This window comes from Silene latifolia, chromosome 1 (assembly GCF_048544455.1).
Source record: "Silene latifolia isolate original U9 population chromosome 1, ASM4854445v1, whole genome shotgun sequence".
NCBI lineage: Eukaryota > Viridiplantae > Streptophyta > Magnoliopsida > Caryophyllales > Caryophyllaceae > Silene > Silene latifolia.
The window spans coordinates 163,867,344-163,882,421 of NC_133526.1; the positions used below are offsets into that span (position 1 = coordinate 163,867,344).

The 15,078-nt window shown below is 42.0% G+C and overlaps 1 protein-coding gene across 1 annotated transcript; it reads left to right on the forward strand.

Moving 5' to 3' along the window:
- The first annotated feature begins 7,026 nt into the window (after nucleotides 1-7,026).
- LOC141586485 (uncharacterized) lies at nucleotides 7,027-9,078 on the forward strand. Its single transcript, XM_074407739.1, has 2 exons — nucleotides 7,027-7,903; nucleotides 8,024-9,078. The coding sequence occupies exons 1-2, from the start codon at nucleotides 7,027-7,029 to the stop codon at nucleotides 9,076-9,078; spliced, it is 1,932 nt and encodes a 643-aa protein (XP_074263840.1).
- The last annotated feature ends 6,000 nt before the right edge of the window (nucleotides 9,079-15,078 follow it).

The window sequence follows — 15,078 nt, forward strand, 5'->3', positions numbered from 1 at the left end:
GTTTTCATCGACGATATCCTAGTTTATTCCAAGACCAAGGAAGAGCACGAAGAGCATTTGAGGATAGTTTTGCAGACTTTGAGAGAAAATCAGCTCTATGCCAAGTTATCCAAGTGTGAGTTCTGGTTAGAGGAAGTGGCTTTTCTAGGCCATGTAATATCCAAGAAGGGAGTATCTGTGGATCCTAGTAAGATTGAGGCCGTCACCAAGTGGGAATCGCCGAAGAATGTTGCTGAGATCCGGAGTTTCTTAGGCCTTGCCGGCTACTACCGGAGGTTTGTGAAAGATTTCTCTACCATAGCACGGCCTATAACATCCTTGATGAGGAAGGAAGTCAGATTCGTTTGGGATGAGAGTTGTGAAACGGCGTTTCAGAACTTAAAAGAACGCTTGACCACAGCTCCTATCCTAGCCTTGCCAGAGGGTTGTGAGAACTTTGAGGTCTATACCGACGCTTCAAAGAACGGTCTAGGTTGTGTTTTGATGCAGGGAGGGAAAGTGATAGCTTATGCTTCGAGACAGTTGAAGCAATATGAGGAGAACTACCCTACTCATGATTTGGAGCTGGGTGCAGTTGTGTTCGCTCTTAAGATTTGGAGGCACTACCTTTATGGCGCAACTTTTAAGGTGTTCTCTGTTCATAAGAGTCTAAAGTATATCTACACTCAGAAGGAGCTTAACATGCGACAGAGGCGGTGGATGGAGCTGATTGGAGATTATGATATGGAGATCATCTATCACGAGGGTAAAGCTAATGTTGTCGCAGATGCTTTGAGTAGGAAGAGCGTTCATTCGCTATGTACATCTATGTCCTTGCTGAAGTTGAGAGATGAGATGTCTAGATTGGGGATCTTTATGATTCGAGAAGGGAATACCATCGGGGATTTGACGATCGAGCCAGAGTTGTATGAAAACATCAAAAGTAAGCAAGAGCTTGATCCTAAGATCCAGGAGTGGAAGTCAAAGGTAGAGAGTGGAGCGACTTCCGGTTCTCTATACATCCGGATGGGAGTGTTCGTTTTGATGGGAGATGGTGTGTTCTCGACGATGCGAGTTAAGGAGAATGATCTTGTCTGAGGCTCATTGCACTCCTTATTCAGTTCACCCGGGTGGTGATAAGCTTTACAGAGACCTTAAGAAGACTTTTTGGTGGCCGAACATAAAGAGAGATGTAGCTGAGTTTGTGGCTAGATGTTTGACCTGCCAAAGGGTCAAAGATGAACAAAGGAGACCTCAAGGTAAGATTCAGTCTCTGACAGTGCCCGAGTGGAAGTGGGAGTCGATCTCCATGGATTTTATTGTGGGGTTACCTAGGTCACAGCAAGGTAACAACATGATTTGGGTGATTGTGGATCGGTTAACCAAATCAGCCCATTTCGTTCCCATGAAGGATACTTGGTCTAAGATGCAGCCGGCATTGGGTTACAGAAAGCATGTGGTTCGGTTACATGGTATTCCGAAAGATATTGTTTCTGATCGTGATGCGAGGTTCATATCAAAGTTTTGACAAGAACTGCAAGAGTTGATGGGTACAACGCTGAAGATGAGTACGACTTTTCATCCGCAACCGATGGTCGGTAACAACGGACCATCAAGACCTTAGAAGACATGCTAAGGGCATGTGTTATGGACTTTGGAGGCAGTTGGGAAGATAGACTTGATTTGATTGAGTTTTCATACAATAATAGTTATCATACAAGCATTGGGATGGCACCTTTTGAAGCTTTGTATGGCCGGAAATGCCGAAGTCCAGTTTGTTGGGATGATAGTTCCGAGACAGTGGTTTTAGGGCCACAATTGGTTCAAGATATGGTTGAGCAAATCCAGTTGATTCGCCAAAAGATGAGAGCAGCTCAAGATCGTCAGAAAAGCTACGCCGACTTACACCGCAGGGACATTGAGTTCGCGGTAGGTGACAAAGTGCTTTTGAAAGTGTCACCTATGCGAGGTGTCATGAGGTTTGGGAAAAAGGGTAAGCTAAGCCAAAAGTTTATAGGTCCTTATGAAATTCTGGACCGTGTTGGCGAGGTAGCCTACAGGTTAGCTTTACCACCAGCTTTGGATAGAGTGCACAATGTCTTTCATGTGTCTCAACTTCGGAAATATGTGAGTGATCCGTCGCACATCCTCGAGATGGAGAACATTGAACTCGATGAATCCTTGTCCTACGCCGAGATTCCTAAGGAGATTCTTGATCGCAAGGTTCGTAAGACCCGGAATGGTGAGACGGTCTTACTCAAGGTCCTTTGGTCTAATCATAATGTGGAGGAAGCCACATGGGAACCCGAGGAAGCTATGCGAGATCGTTTTCCTAACCTTTTTGATCAGGTATGTTTGGTTACGGGGACGTAACCGTTGTCTTTTTAGGGGGGTAGGAGATGGTCGCGATGGTGTTTTGTTGTTTCTTTTGCTTTGTTTGGTTCGAGTCGGGAGATGCGTTTGGGGTAACTTGTTGTGATGCTTGTATAATTCCTTTGAGTTGTCTCATATGATTGTTAGAGTCTTGTGTCGTGGGGTTGTGCTTGCTTGTAGTAGAGTGTGAACTTCGGGACGAAGTTCTTTTTAGGGGGAAAGATTGTAACACTACGGATTTTCCTTGGAGCCTACTCGACCGAGTAAAGCCTACTCGGCCGAGTAGTGCTCTGAGTGCGTGTTATTTTGGTTCTGCCAAGGAATACTTGGCCGAGTATAGTGAATACTCGACCGAGTATTGGACACTCGGCCGAGTATGCACTTACTCGACCGAGTGTCCGGTTTGGCGAAGTTATATTTCGACGGTTTGCTTAAGGAGTGATTAGGGTATTTTATATTTCCGCGACAGTTTTCTAATATCATTTTCACAACATTATCATTTCTACGTTACCCTAATCATACCCAAAACATTCCCTAATCCTTCCATTGAGCATTTCGTAGCATCTTTGTGTGGGTAATTGCGGTGATTCTTGCGTATAAGTTCTTGTTGCACTGTTGGTAAGTTCTATTTTTGTGATTATTGCATCTTTTTGGGTTACTGTACATTTATATGGGAAGGGGATGTTGGGAATTGTACAAAGTGTAATTGTGTTGTATGATCATTGTATAGTAGAAGACTTCGTAGAGGAGCCTTTTTGATTGTCCGTGTTGCATCTTCTTTGTGATTGCTAAGGTAGGGTTTTCCCTACTCGCCATTTCGTACTTTTACATGACATGTTGTTGTAATTATCGTTGTCTGTTGATCATCGTAGTATGGAGATTGTTGTGACAGTGTTGGTGTGAGGAGATTGAGATGACAGTAATGTCATGTGATTGTGATTGTGGTGGAGTCACTTGCGGGAGTGGCTTCACACCCTAGTTCGCCCTCCGTGGAACCCGCCACGGGAGGGGATGTGCACATTAAGGGACAGGGATTATTGTCGCTCGTTGAGGAGCTGGACTAGGTGGGATCGGCTGCGGTCACCCACTGGCGGCGAGGATTACCTGTTGCGATGGGTAATCTGGCAGGGCTACACACTTTAGTGTGTAGTCGGTTACTATGTGAGCTTGGGTGATTGGGAGTTGATGATGATCAGACGAGTATTGCATTTGTTTGTCTTGTTTGTTGCATAATACTGACCCCGTTGTTGTTTGTGGAATCTTCGGTGATCCATTCGGGGATGGTGAGCAGGCTTGACAGGTTTTGCTAGTGAGAGCTTGGGGATTATCTTGGGAGATTTGCCACCACGAGTCATAGCATCACCGTCTGAGTCTTAGCGAGTTTGCTTTTATTATTATTAAGACTTTGAAGTTGTATTTCGTTAGACAGTACTTGGATTTTGGATATTGTAAACCTTGCATTTTAAATGACTTTAATAATGATGCTCAATTCAGACGCTTTGGTATGTACTAACCTCGGGAAACCGAGATGGTAACGCACTTTCATGGTAGGGTGGTCCTGGTAAGGCACCTTGGTATGAGGGGGTGTTACAGTCTTGATGTGTTACTTCTTGAAAGTGACGAACCGACCACCTACAAAGCTGCAATCTCTAGTCCAAATTCAGCTTTATGGCTTGAAGCCATGAAATCCGAAATTAGTTCTATGCATGAAAATCAAGTTTGGAACTTGGTAGATTTGCTTGAAGGGGTGAGACCTCTTCAGTGCAAATGGATCTTCAAAGTAAAGAATGGCATAGAAGGACATGATGATATCTACAAAGCTAGGTTAGTTTCCAATGGTTTTACCCAAGTTCAAGGTCTTCACTATGATGAAACCTTTGCCCCTGTAGCCATGCTAAGATCCATTCGGATATTGTTAGCGATTGCCGCATTTCATGACTATGAAATATGGCAAACGGATGTAAAAACCGCTTTTCTAAATGGGCATTTAGAAGAGGAGGTGTACATGTTGCAACCTGAAGGTTTTGTAGATCTCAAAAATCCTAACAAGGTGTGCAAGCTTAAGAGATCCATTTATGGTCTTAAGCAAGCATCTAGAAGCTGGAATCATCGATTCAATCATGTTATAAGAGAAAATGGTTTTACTCGAAGTGTTGAGGAACCATGTTTATACATGAGAAATTTTGTGTTCCGAATATTGTATGTGGATGACATACTACTCATTGGAAATGACATTCCAATGTTGTCCTCCATCAAGGAGTATTTGGGAAGTCGTTTCCAAATGAAGGATTTAGGAGAAGCACAACGCATACTTGGTATCCGGATCTATAGAGATAGAACCAAAAAGATATTGGCATTGAGTCAAGAATCTTACATTGACAAGATTCTTCGACGCTTCAGCATGGATAAGTCTAAGAGAGGCTTAATTCCTATGGGTAGTGGAATCTTTTTTAGCAAGTCTCAATCTCCTTCCGAACCCGAAGATGTTGAGCACATGAAATAGATTCCCTATGCTTCCGCTATTGGATCAATCATGTATGCCATGATATGCACTCGTCCAGATGTCTCATATGCTCTAAGTATGACAAGTAGATTTCAAAAAAATCCAGGTGAGAGTCACTGGATAGCAGTGAAGAATATCCTTAAGTACTTGCGAAGGACTAAGGATTCTATCTTAGTGTTTGGAGGAGACTCCGAGTTGTGTTTAAGGGTTACACAGACTCGAGCTTTCAGACAGATAGAGATGACATGAAATCACAAGCTGGTTTTGTATTTATGCTCAATGGTGGTGCCGTCAGCTGGAGAAGCTTCAAGGAAGCTGTAATTGCGGATTCTACCACGGAGGCTGAGTACGTTGCAGCATCAGAAGCTGCCAAGGAAGCTGTATGGATTAGGCAATTCATGGAAGGGCTAAGAGTAGTTCCTACCGCCAAGGATCCCATTACTCTCTATTGTGACAACAATAGAACTATCTTCCAAGCTAGAGAACCAAAGTCTAGTAATAAATCTAGACATGTACTCAGAAAGTTTCATATCATTAGAGATTTTATTGAAAGAAAGGAAATTGCGATTTGTAAGGTTGGGACGGATGATAACTTAGCTGATCCGCTCACCAAGCCTTTATCGCAGGCGAAACATGATGGACATGTTGTATCCATGGGGCTTAAACGTATGCCCAGTTTGTACTAGACTATTTGATATGAAATAAAATGTTGTTTTATTTGTTCATATAGAATAATCGCATTTGTCTTTTAATTTTAATTTAAATTTTATTACTTTGTCATAATAAATGGGTTGTTGAGACAATGTTGAACCCCATTAAAGTGAACTAGATTGACATAGTAATAGCCCATAGTTACTTACATGAGGTGACATCTCGTAGTAACTAGAGTGTGATGCGGTTGATGACAAGTTCAAATGCATAGAGTCATAAGAGATGACTAGCCGATCATATAGGCAGACTGTGGGGACACTCTGCCGGGCTTATGACCGCTTATAGAGTTCTGGCATTTTTTATAGCCTGGTCGTGACGAGAGTTACTATGGTATTCTTATGAGTCAATTCTTTGACTAATGACTGTTCGTCTGAGATGGCACAGTTTTAGAGTGACTTTGATTTATGTTCGGCAGCCTTCGTAATTGGAGTCTAATGGGCATATTTTGGGTCATGATGAGTTGTGGCTAATCGAAGGGAAGAGTGCAATAGGAATTGTCCATCCCCGTCAGGGTTATCTTATATCTCAAGGCCACTCGAGGAGCAATGAACTGGAAATGCGTGGCCACGCTTGGAAGCTATCTATGGTAGATAACTTGATGTGAATACGAATCACCTTGATGAAATAATTCTCGAAACAAGCAACCAAGACAACCCGAGTCACCAAGAATGGATCGGTTCGAATAAGAGTCGAGAAAAGTGCATGATCACACGCCAATGGGACGGGTAAAACCGTGTGGAGCAAGGGATGGACCTCGAAAATGGGCAAGACCAAATGCATGGAATAAGCTCACCTAGTTTTTGTCATAGCCTAGTTTTTACAAAGGTCTTACCTAGTTTTTGGTTTAGTCTTGCCTAGTTCTTCCACATAGCCTAGAATTCACAACAAGGCATTAAAGACTAGCCTTGGGCATCAAGGATTTCGGCCTATATAAGGCTTGTAGTCCTCATTTGTTTATCATCCAATTTGAAGTAAAAACTTGAGAGTATTCTCTAAAACTTGTCTTGTCTTCTTGTGTTGTTACACGAGTAGTTTGGCTTAAGAGGTCGAAACTCGATTTCGCACCTTGCTTGAACGAGGGACGTGATCCTAAGTTTAAGTCGGATTGTTTGACGAGTATCAAACAATTCACCCATTGGCGTAGCTATAGGTCTAGCTACGACAAATATCCCTTCCTTTTCATTCAAATCTCACTACGAATATACGGATTGATCGGGTTGCACCTAGTGCATTCGGATTCTTCGTCTATTTGCTAGTACAAGTTAAGACTTCCGCTTGCGATTCACATCAATTGTGGTATCAGAGCTTCGGCTCTTGATTTCCATTAATCGCGACGATCCAGGGGTCTTGATTTCTTCACACAAAAAAAAAAAAAAAGGTTACTGTTCACGCTACTGTTCATCAGAGAAAAAAATTAACTGTTCACAGTACTGTTCATCAAAAAAAAAAAAAAAGTCGATATGGATCCCGATAATCCTAATCTCCTTCAAAGTCTTATAGAAGCACTACAAAATCTTTCGGAACTTAGCCCACGTAGAACACCACGTCGAGGTGAACAAATTCGAGAAGAATTCAAAGTAAGTGAACTACCCGAGTTTGTGGGAGGCACGGATCCCGAGGATTATCTCGAATGGGAGAGGAAAATTGAACGGATGTTTGAGTTCAAGGACCTGGATGACGAGAAGTGTTGCAAGTACGCCATTCTACGACTAAGTCGTGGAGCCTCCCTATGGTATGAAGGCTTTAAGGTAAAACGTGCCCGGGCAGGAAAGGAAAAGATATCCTCTTGGGAATCTCTCAAAAGGAAGCTACGCAAGAGATACGTCCCAGCCATGTATAGGCTCACGACGTATCGCAAGATTGCTGAGTTGACTCAAGAGAGGAGCAGTGTCTCAGACTACATAAATGAGTTGGAAAATCTTACTTTGATGGGAGGATTAGAGGAAAGTGAAGACTTGAAGATGGCTCGATTCCTTCGTGGACTAAATCGTAACATAGCCAATTCAGTTGAATTACAATCTTACGCTGACTTCGATTCCTTGTGTAATCTATGTCTCAAGGTTGAAGCTCAAGGGAAGGCCAAGCTCACCCCAACTCATGGTGAGGGTAGTCGAAGCTGGAGGAGCGAAGGACAATCAAGGGGAAGTCCGAGTAGTCGTACGGTTGAGACTACACCTAAGACGATTTCCACCCCTGAGTCCGCTCCCAAGATACCCGTTCCTAAGGAGACAAGTTTATCTAGAGTACGGTGTTTCAAATGCCAAGGATTTGGGCATTTTCAGAATGCGTGCCCAAATAAGAGAAACATTGCACTAAGGGAAGCTATTGCCATTCAAGGCGAGTTGTATGATGAAGAAGAATGATTGGGTGATGTGTTCAACTTCGAAGAAAGAGAAGAGGAGGGGAAAGATAGAGATGTCAAAACTTATGATGCTCCTAACTATGATTGTGCTTTAGTTCTTCGTGCTTTGCAGACTCAATCCACACCAATTGAGGCAGAACAAAGGAACCAGATTTTTCACACCAAATGTCAAGTGAAGGATAAGTGGTGTAGCCTAATCATCAATGGATTGAGTTGTACCAACGTTGCTTCTACAAAGATGGTGGACAAGTTGGGATTGTATACCATACCTCATCCCAAACCATATGCGTTACATTGGCTTGATGACGGGAACAAGGTGAAGGTCACCAAACAAGTCAAAGTGGCGTTAACAATGGGCTCCTATGAAGACAATATCTTATGTGACGTAGTGCCAATGGATGCATGCCACATACTCTTGGGGCGTCCGTGGCAATTCGATCGCAATGTCATACACCGTGGCCGAAGCAACGAATATGAATTGGTCGACAAGGGTAAGAAGCTTGTCCTAAGACCGATGGCACCTAGTGCTGTCCGTTCTTTGGGCACCCCACAAAGGAAAACCGCAAGCATGACCATGTTTGCAAGTGAGCAAGAAGTTGGTGAAGTCTTAAAGGAAGGTGGTTGTGTCTATCTTATGGTGGTCGACGAGGCACCAAAAGTTGGGATCAAGGATGCCCAGCTAGCGGCGCTCTTAAAGGAATTCGAGGACGTTTTCCCTGAAGATTTACCACCGGGATTGCCGCCTATTCGCGTGATCGAACATCAAATCGATCTCATTCCTGGAGCTGCGTTACCTAATAAAGCAGCCTATCGATGCAACCCAACAGAGACCAAGGAGTTTCAGCGCCAAATCGAGGAGCTAATGGAACGAGGCTATGTTCGTGAAAGCATGAGTCCATTTGCCGTTCCTACTCTTCTTATCCCGAAAAAGGATGGGAGTTGGCGGATGTGCATCGATAGTCGAGCCGTGAACAACATAACTATCAAGTACCATTTCCCGATTCCAAGACTTGATGACATGCTTGATGAGTTGCATGGCTCCGAGATATTTTCTAAGATCGACCTGAGGAGTGGCTATCATCAGATAAGAATACGGGAAGGTGACGAATGGAAAACTACATTCAAGACCAAACATGGGTTGTACGAATGAACTGTCATGCCATTCGGGTTAACCAACGCTCCGAGTACTTTCATGCGGCTCATGAACGAGGTACTCAAACCATTCTTGGGAAAATTTGTGGTTGTTTATTTAGATGATATCTTGGTTTACAGTCAAAGGAAAGAAGATCACTTCAAACACCTTCGCAAAGTGTTCGAAACTCTCCGAGGACAAAAGCTATATGGAAATAAGGAGAAATGTTCATTCTTGGTCGAGAGTGTCATATTTCTCGGCTATGTGGTTTCTAAAGATGGAGTTTCAGTGGACCAAGCAAAGATTGAGGCCATTAAGTCATGGCCTACGCCTAAGTCCGTCACAGAGGTTCGGTCTTTCCAAGGACTTGCTTCGTTCTATCGAAGATTCATAAAAGATTTCAGCACCATCACATGTACCATCACCGAGTGTTTAAAAAAGGGAACATTTGTATGGACCGAGGCTGCTCAAAAGACTTTCGAGACGATTATCCAACGGCTTTGTGAAGCACCGATACTAGCACTTCCCGATTTTACTCAACCCTTCGAGGTAGAGTGTGATGCGAGCGGTGTTGGAATTGGAGCTGTGTTGGTCCAAGGAAAGCGACCCATTGCTTATTTTTCCGAGAAGCTAAGTAGAGCTCGGCTCAAGTATTGCACATATGATAAGGAGTTCTACGCCATAGTGAGAGCACTCAACCATTGGAGCCACTATCTTCGCCCAAATCACTTCATTCTACATTCGGACCATGAATCCTTAAAATACATTAATGGACCGCAGAAGTTGAGCTTAAGACATGCCAAATGGGTTGAATTTCTTCAATCCTTTCATTTCTCTTCGAAATATAAGGATGGCAAAAGCAATGTGGTGGCCGACGCTCTTTCCCGACGCTACTCTTTACTGAACGTGCTTGATGTTCACCTACTTGGATTCGAGACCTTGAAAGATTACAACGAAACTGATCCCAACTTTGGTGAAATGTTTAGGATATGCCAAACAGGACCCCGAGGCGAGTTCATAACTCAAGATGGAGTTCTTTTCAAAGGAAATCAGCTGTGTGTACCCAAGCATCAAGTCCGGGAGTTATTGGTACGAGAAGCTCATGGGGGAAGACTTGGTGGACATTTTGGTGTCACTATGACTATGGAGGTCCTTAAAGAGCATGTCTATTGGCCTCGAATGCTGAAGGACGTGCAAGATGTGATTCGTAAGTGTGTCACTTGTCACGTTGCAAAGAGTACCTTCAAGCCAGGGGAGTACACGCTCTTACCTATCCCTAACCGACCATGGGAAGACGTGTCCATGGACTTTATTGTTGCTCTACCACGAACCCAAAGGGGTAAGGACGCGATCATGGTCGTAGTGGATCAATTTTCTAAGATGGCCCATTTTATTGCATGTCACAAGATAGATGACGCTAACAACGTGGCCGACTTGTACTTTCGAGAAATACTCAGCCTTCATGGAGTCCCAAGGACAATAGTCTCCGATCGTGACTCAATGTTATTGAGCTATTTTTGGAACACTCTGTGGAAGAAGGTGGGTACCAAACTGTTATTTAGTACCTCTCACCATCCTCAAACCGATGGTCAAACGGAAGTGACAAACCGCACTCTTGGGGTATTACTACGTGGCCTCGTGAACAAGACTCAGAAGGATTGGGATCTAATACTCGCTCATGTCGAGTTTGCCTACAACAGGTCTCCATCATACGCAATGAAGCACTCTCCTTTTGAGATCGTGTATGGCATAAATCCCTACCTACCACTCGATCTCATTCCCTTACCCGAGGGCGAGCTAGTCCACAAAAGTGCGGAAGAAAAGGTAAAATTCATGATTAAACTACATGAGCAAGTTCGCTCCAGAATTGAGTCCGTCAATGAGGTATACAAACAAAGAGCCAACAAAACCCGTCCACCAAGAGTTTTCAAGGAAGGAGATTTGGTTTGGGTGCATCTAAGGAAAGAACGATTCCCGGGCAAACGAAAGAACAAACTCATGCCACGCGCAGAAGGTCCTTACAAGGTGATTTTGAAGTATGGAGACAATGCCTACAAGGTCGAACTTCCAGGAGACTACGGTGTCCACGCCACTTTCAATGTGGGTGACCTCTCTCCTTACATCGAGGATAATGGGATTGTAGAATTGAGGACAATTCCTTTCAAAGGGGGAGGAATTAATGTGAATACGAATCACCTTGATGAAATAATTCTCGAAACAAGCAACCAAGACAACCCGAGTCACCAAGCATGGATCGGTTCGAATAAGAGTCGAGAAAAATGCATGATCACCCGCCAATGGGACGGGTAAAACCGTGTGGATCAAGGGATGGACCTCGAAAATGGGCAAGACCAAATGCATGGAATAAGCTCACCTAGTTTTTGTCATAGCCTAGTTTTTACAAAGGTCTTACCTAGTTTTTGGTTTAGTCTTGCCCAGTTCTTTCACATAGCCTAGAATTCACAACAAGGCATTAAAGACTAGCCTTGGGCATCAAGGATTTCGGCCTATATAAGGCTTGTAGTCCTCATTTGTTTATCATTTAATTTGAAGTAAAAACTTGAGAGTATTCTCTAAAACTTGTCTTGTCTTCTTGTGTTGTTACACGAGTAGTTTGGCTTAAGAGGTCGAAACGCGATTTCGCACCTTGCTTGAACGAGGGACGTGATCCTAAGTTTAAGTCGGATTGTTTGACGAGTATCAAACAATTCACCCATTGGCGTAGCTATAGGTCTAGCTACGACAAATATCCCTTCCTTTTCATTCAAATCTCACTACAAATATACGGATTGATCGGGTTGCACCTAGTGCATTCGGATCCTTCGTCTATTTGCTAGTACAAGTTAAGACTTCCGCTTGCGATTCACATCATAACTCCGGTCAGACAGTTGTTCTCCAGATCGAGGAAACCACTCACGATATGATCAAATGTAAGTACGACCTGCAAGACACCTTGCATTGAGTGGGAGATAGTAATAGGACAAGAGAATTGGTGACGCACACTTGTCGCGGACAAGTGAGAGATTGTTGGAGTATGTGTCCTCGACAATAATGCGATCACATGTTTAAATCTCATATTAAGAATACATAAGGGAATGTAACATTTTATTGTCAACTGATCCACATTAATCGGTAATGATTGGCTGACTAGAGTTTGACATTACTGTCGTGCGACGGTGGTGATCAGTTGATCCCTTAAGGTCATACCTCTAAGGAATCATTCTTAATTGACAAATTAATTAATTGTATGACGATACAAGTTAATTAATTCCTTAAAATTGAACGAATGATTTTGTGAGTTATAATACGTATCTTATTGTAATTTGATTAAATAAGATTTGTGATAAGTATTTAAATTGTTTTATTACTTAAGGTTTATTTATTGTTTATGAAACAATTGAAATAAGAATGAATTATTTATTATAAATACAAGTAGTTGTGATTTATAATTATATGACCCATTTTAAGTAATAGTAATTGTGAATTACTAGTTCATTTTTATATGTGATTTATTTTGTTTATGTAATGATTTTTTTAATTTGTTAAAAACTGCATTATTTAAACAACATGTCAAGTAACATGTCAAATATGTCACACAATACATATTAACAAATTGACAAACTTAAAATGGACCCATTTTAATATGGGTGAGCCGTGTAATATGGGAAGAGAGGATTATTGTGCATTAATCAATTAATTAGTGGGATACATGATCATTGCCTACTAATTATTGCCTTGCATACCTATTGTTCTTGTGAAGAGCAACTACAAAATCTATTGGGCACTCTTCTCCCTCCCTCTACCCGGCCACCCTAGAGAAGAGAAAGGTTTCTCTTCTTATTTTTAGACTAATTCATTCTAATAATATTCATTTACTTGAATACAACTTTATCTCTCTACTTCTTCTTGTTGAACAAAACATAAACTCTCACAAAATCACTAATATTATTCTCTTAATACTAGAAGTAGTATACTTATAATATTAGTAGTATTTTTAAGGGTACAAATATTAATTCTAGTAATCAAATTAATATTTGTATTACGGAGGTTTTCTTGGTAAAATCCTTGAGGAGAGATTCTAAATTGAATCTTGTTCATCCATTAGGAAAGCTCAAGAACTAAGTAAGGTAGGAGACCTTACTAGTGCCCTAATAGCCGAAAATACATATGTAAGAAACCGATTTTTCTTCACTCTTGTATTTTGTTTTGCATGCATAAGATCTAGAATTAATTTTATGATTAAATTAATTTATCGCATAATCAATATGTAAACTTTTGAGATTAACGAATCCCTACAACATACTCGATCGAGTATGAGTTACTCGATCGAGTAAGCCACAAACTCGATCGAGTACCCCAACTTCAAAACCTGCCCAGATCTGACATAAAACGTACTCGATCGAGTAACATATGTACTCGGTTGAGTACCAGACCCTCGATCGGGGGCTCCCCTTACTCGATCGAGTAGCACGACTCTAGTAGCTACTGCCAAACGTATACACATACCCACTCGATCGAGCTCGGATACTCGATCGAGTCCACCCTACTCGATCAAGTTCCCTCCCACTCGATCGAGTCATGCACACGCACTATACTACCCGCATGCCTTTAGTATATAACTTTATGTAAAATCAAAATCATGTATAAATCATATCACTTTCCCTAATCACATGTTACAAGTATAGCCACATTGTAAATTCACTTCCATCATACAAACATGCTTAAACCATAAATCATATTACCATGCAACAATTACTTTTCATCTTTTCCACCACATCATCCATTAAACCACATACTCATCCAACACATTCATATGAACAATAGTAAGAAAATAGCGATCCCATGACACCCCATAGTGATCAGTTCAAAGTTGTAGGACGAGTCTGCAACTTTAGGACGTCTCCCAAGCCTTTGCATTAGCTCCTAACAACTCCTACCCGGGTTCATTTTAATTTGACTCTATACATTCATTGGGTTCATTAGTTAGAGGTTCTAAAATCGTCACTTTGATACCACTTTATAACACCCCCATACACCAAGGTGCCTTACCAAGACCACCTAGAGCATGAGAATGCTATCATCTCGGTTATTCGAGCCATAGTAATCAAAAGTGATCATCCAGAAACGTACTTTAAGTAAATAAGTTTAAAGTGATTACATCAAAACCAAAACTGAAAAGTATGATACAACAGTTCCAAACCAAAAACCAATTAAAGTAACAAATGTTATGACACAACAGCGAAAGACTACTATTCTGACTCGTTGTGACTCCATCCCCAGGTAATCCCGCGCGCATCTGAGATATACCTGCTAAATAACTGCTCACAATCTCTGAATAGATCACCATAGTTTTCAAAACATTAAACAGGGTTAGTTACTGCATAAACAGTATAAGATAATACAACAGACAGATAGACAAACACAATACTCCAACACCGTCACATCACCAATCTTCTGAATACACACTAAAGTGTGTTGCCCTGCCAGAATATCCATCGCAACAGATATTCCACACCGTCAGTGGGGGACCGCAACCGTTCCCACCTAGGCTGTAGGGTTAGATCCGTATAAAACCCTTTCTTTATAGGACTATAACGTAAAATTTACATGTGAATATCGTCATAAAACGAAAAACATAAAGAAACGATAAGGAACAAGAAATCAACCTCGGGTCCTTTAAATTTCGGCGTAAAGAACAGAAATCAAAGCAGATTTCCTCCTAATCGTTGCACCCAAGACTTGTCCGAGATATGCCCTTGTGCTAGAACAGTGTTCTCCGATTGCCTTGCAATATTGGGAGAACTGATGTGAGTTTTTCACTGGATGAGAGATCCGAATTTCGAGAGGCACTGTTCTCGAAACCCTAATTTCTTTTGGCAAATGATGATTAGGTTAGACAATAGGAGAAGCTCCCCTTATGTCTTTGGATGGCTCGGCCAAACCGTGGAGAGGGAGCCTCATGGGCTTTTTAATTTCCTCTTCACTTAAGCTCGTGATCCGGTCCATAGCTCGCTAAGT

Excerpts from the sequence above, each read along its gene's own strand:
- LOC141586485 (XM_074407739.1), top strand. The coding sequence starts at position 7,027 with ATGGATCCCGATAATCCTAATCTCCTTCAAAGTCTTATAGAAGCACTA. Across the intron at positions 7,904-8,023 it reads GGAAGCTATTGCCATTCAAG|TTCTTCGTGCTTTGCAGACT; the intron begins GCGAGTTGTATG and ends ATTGTGCTTTAG.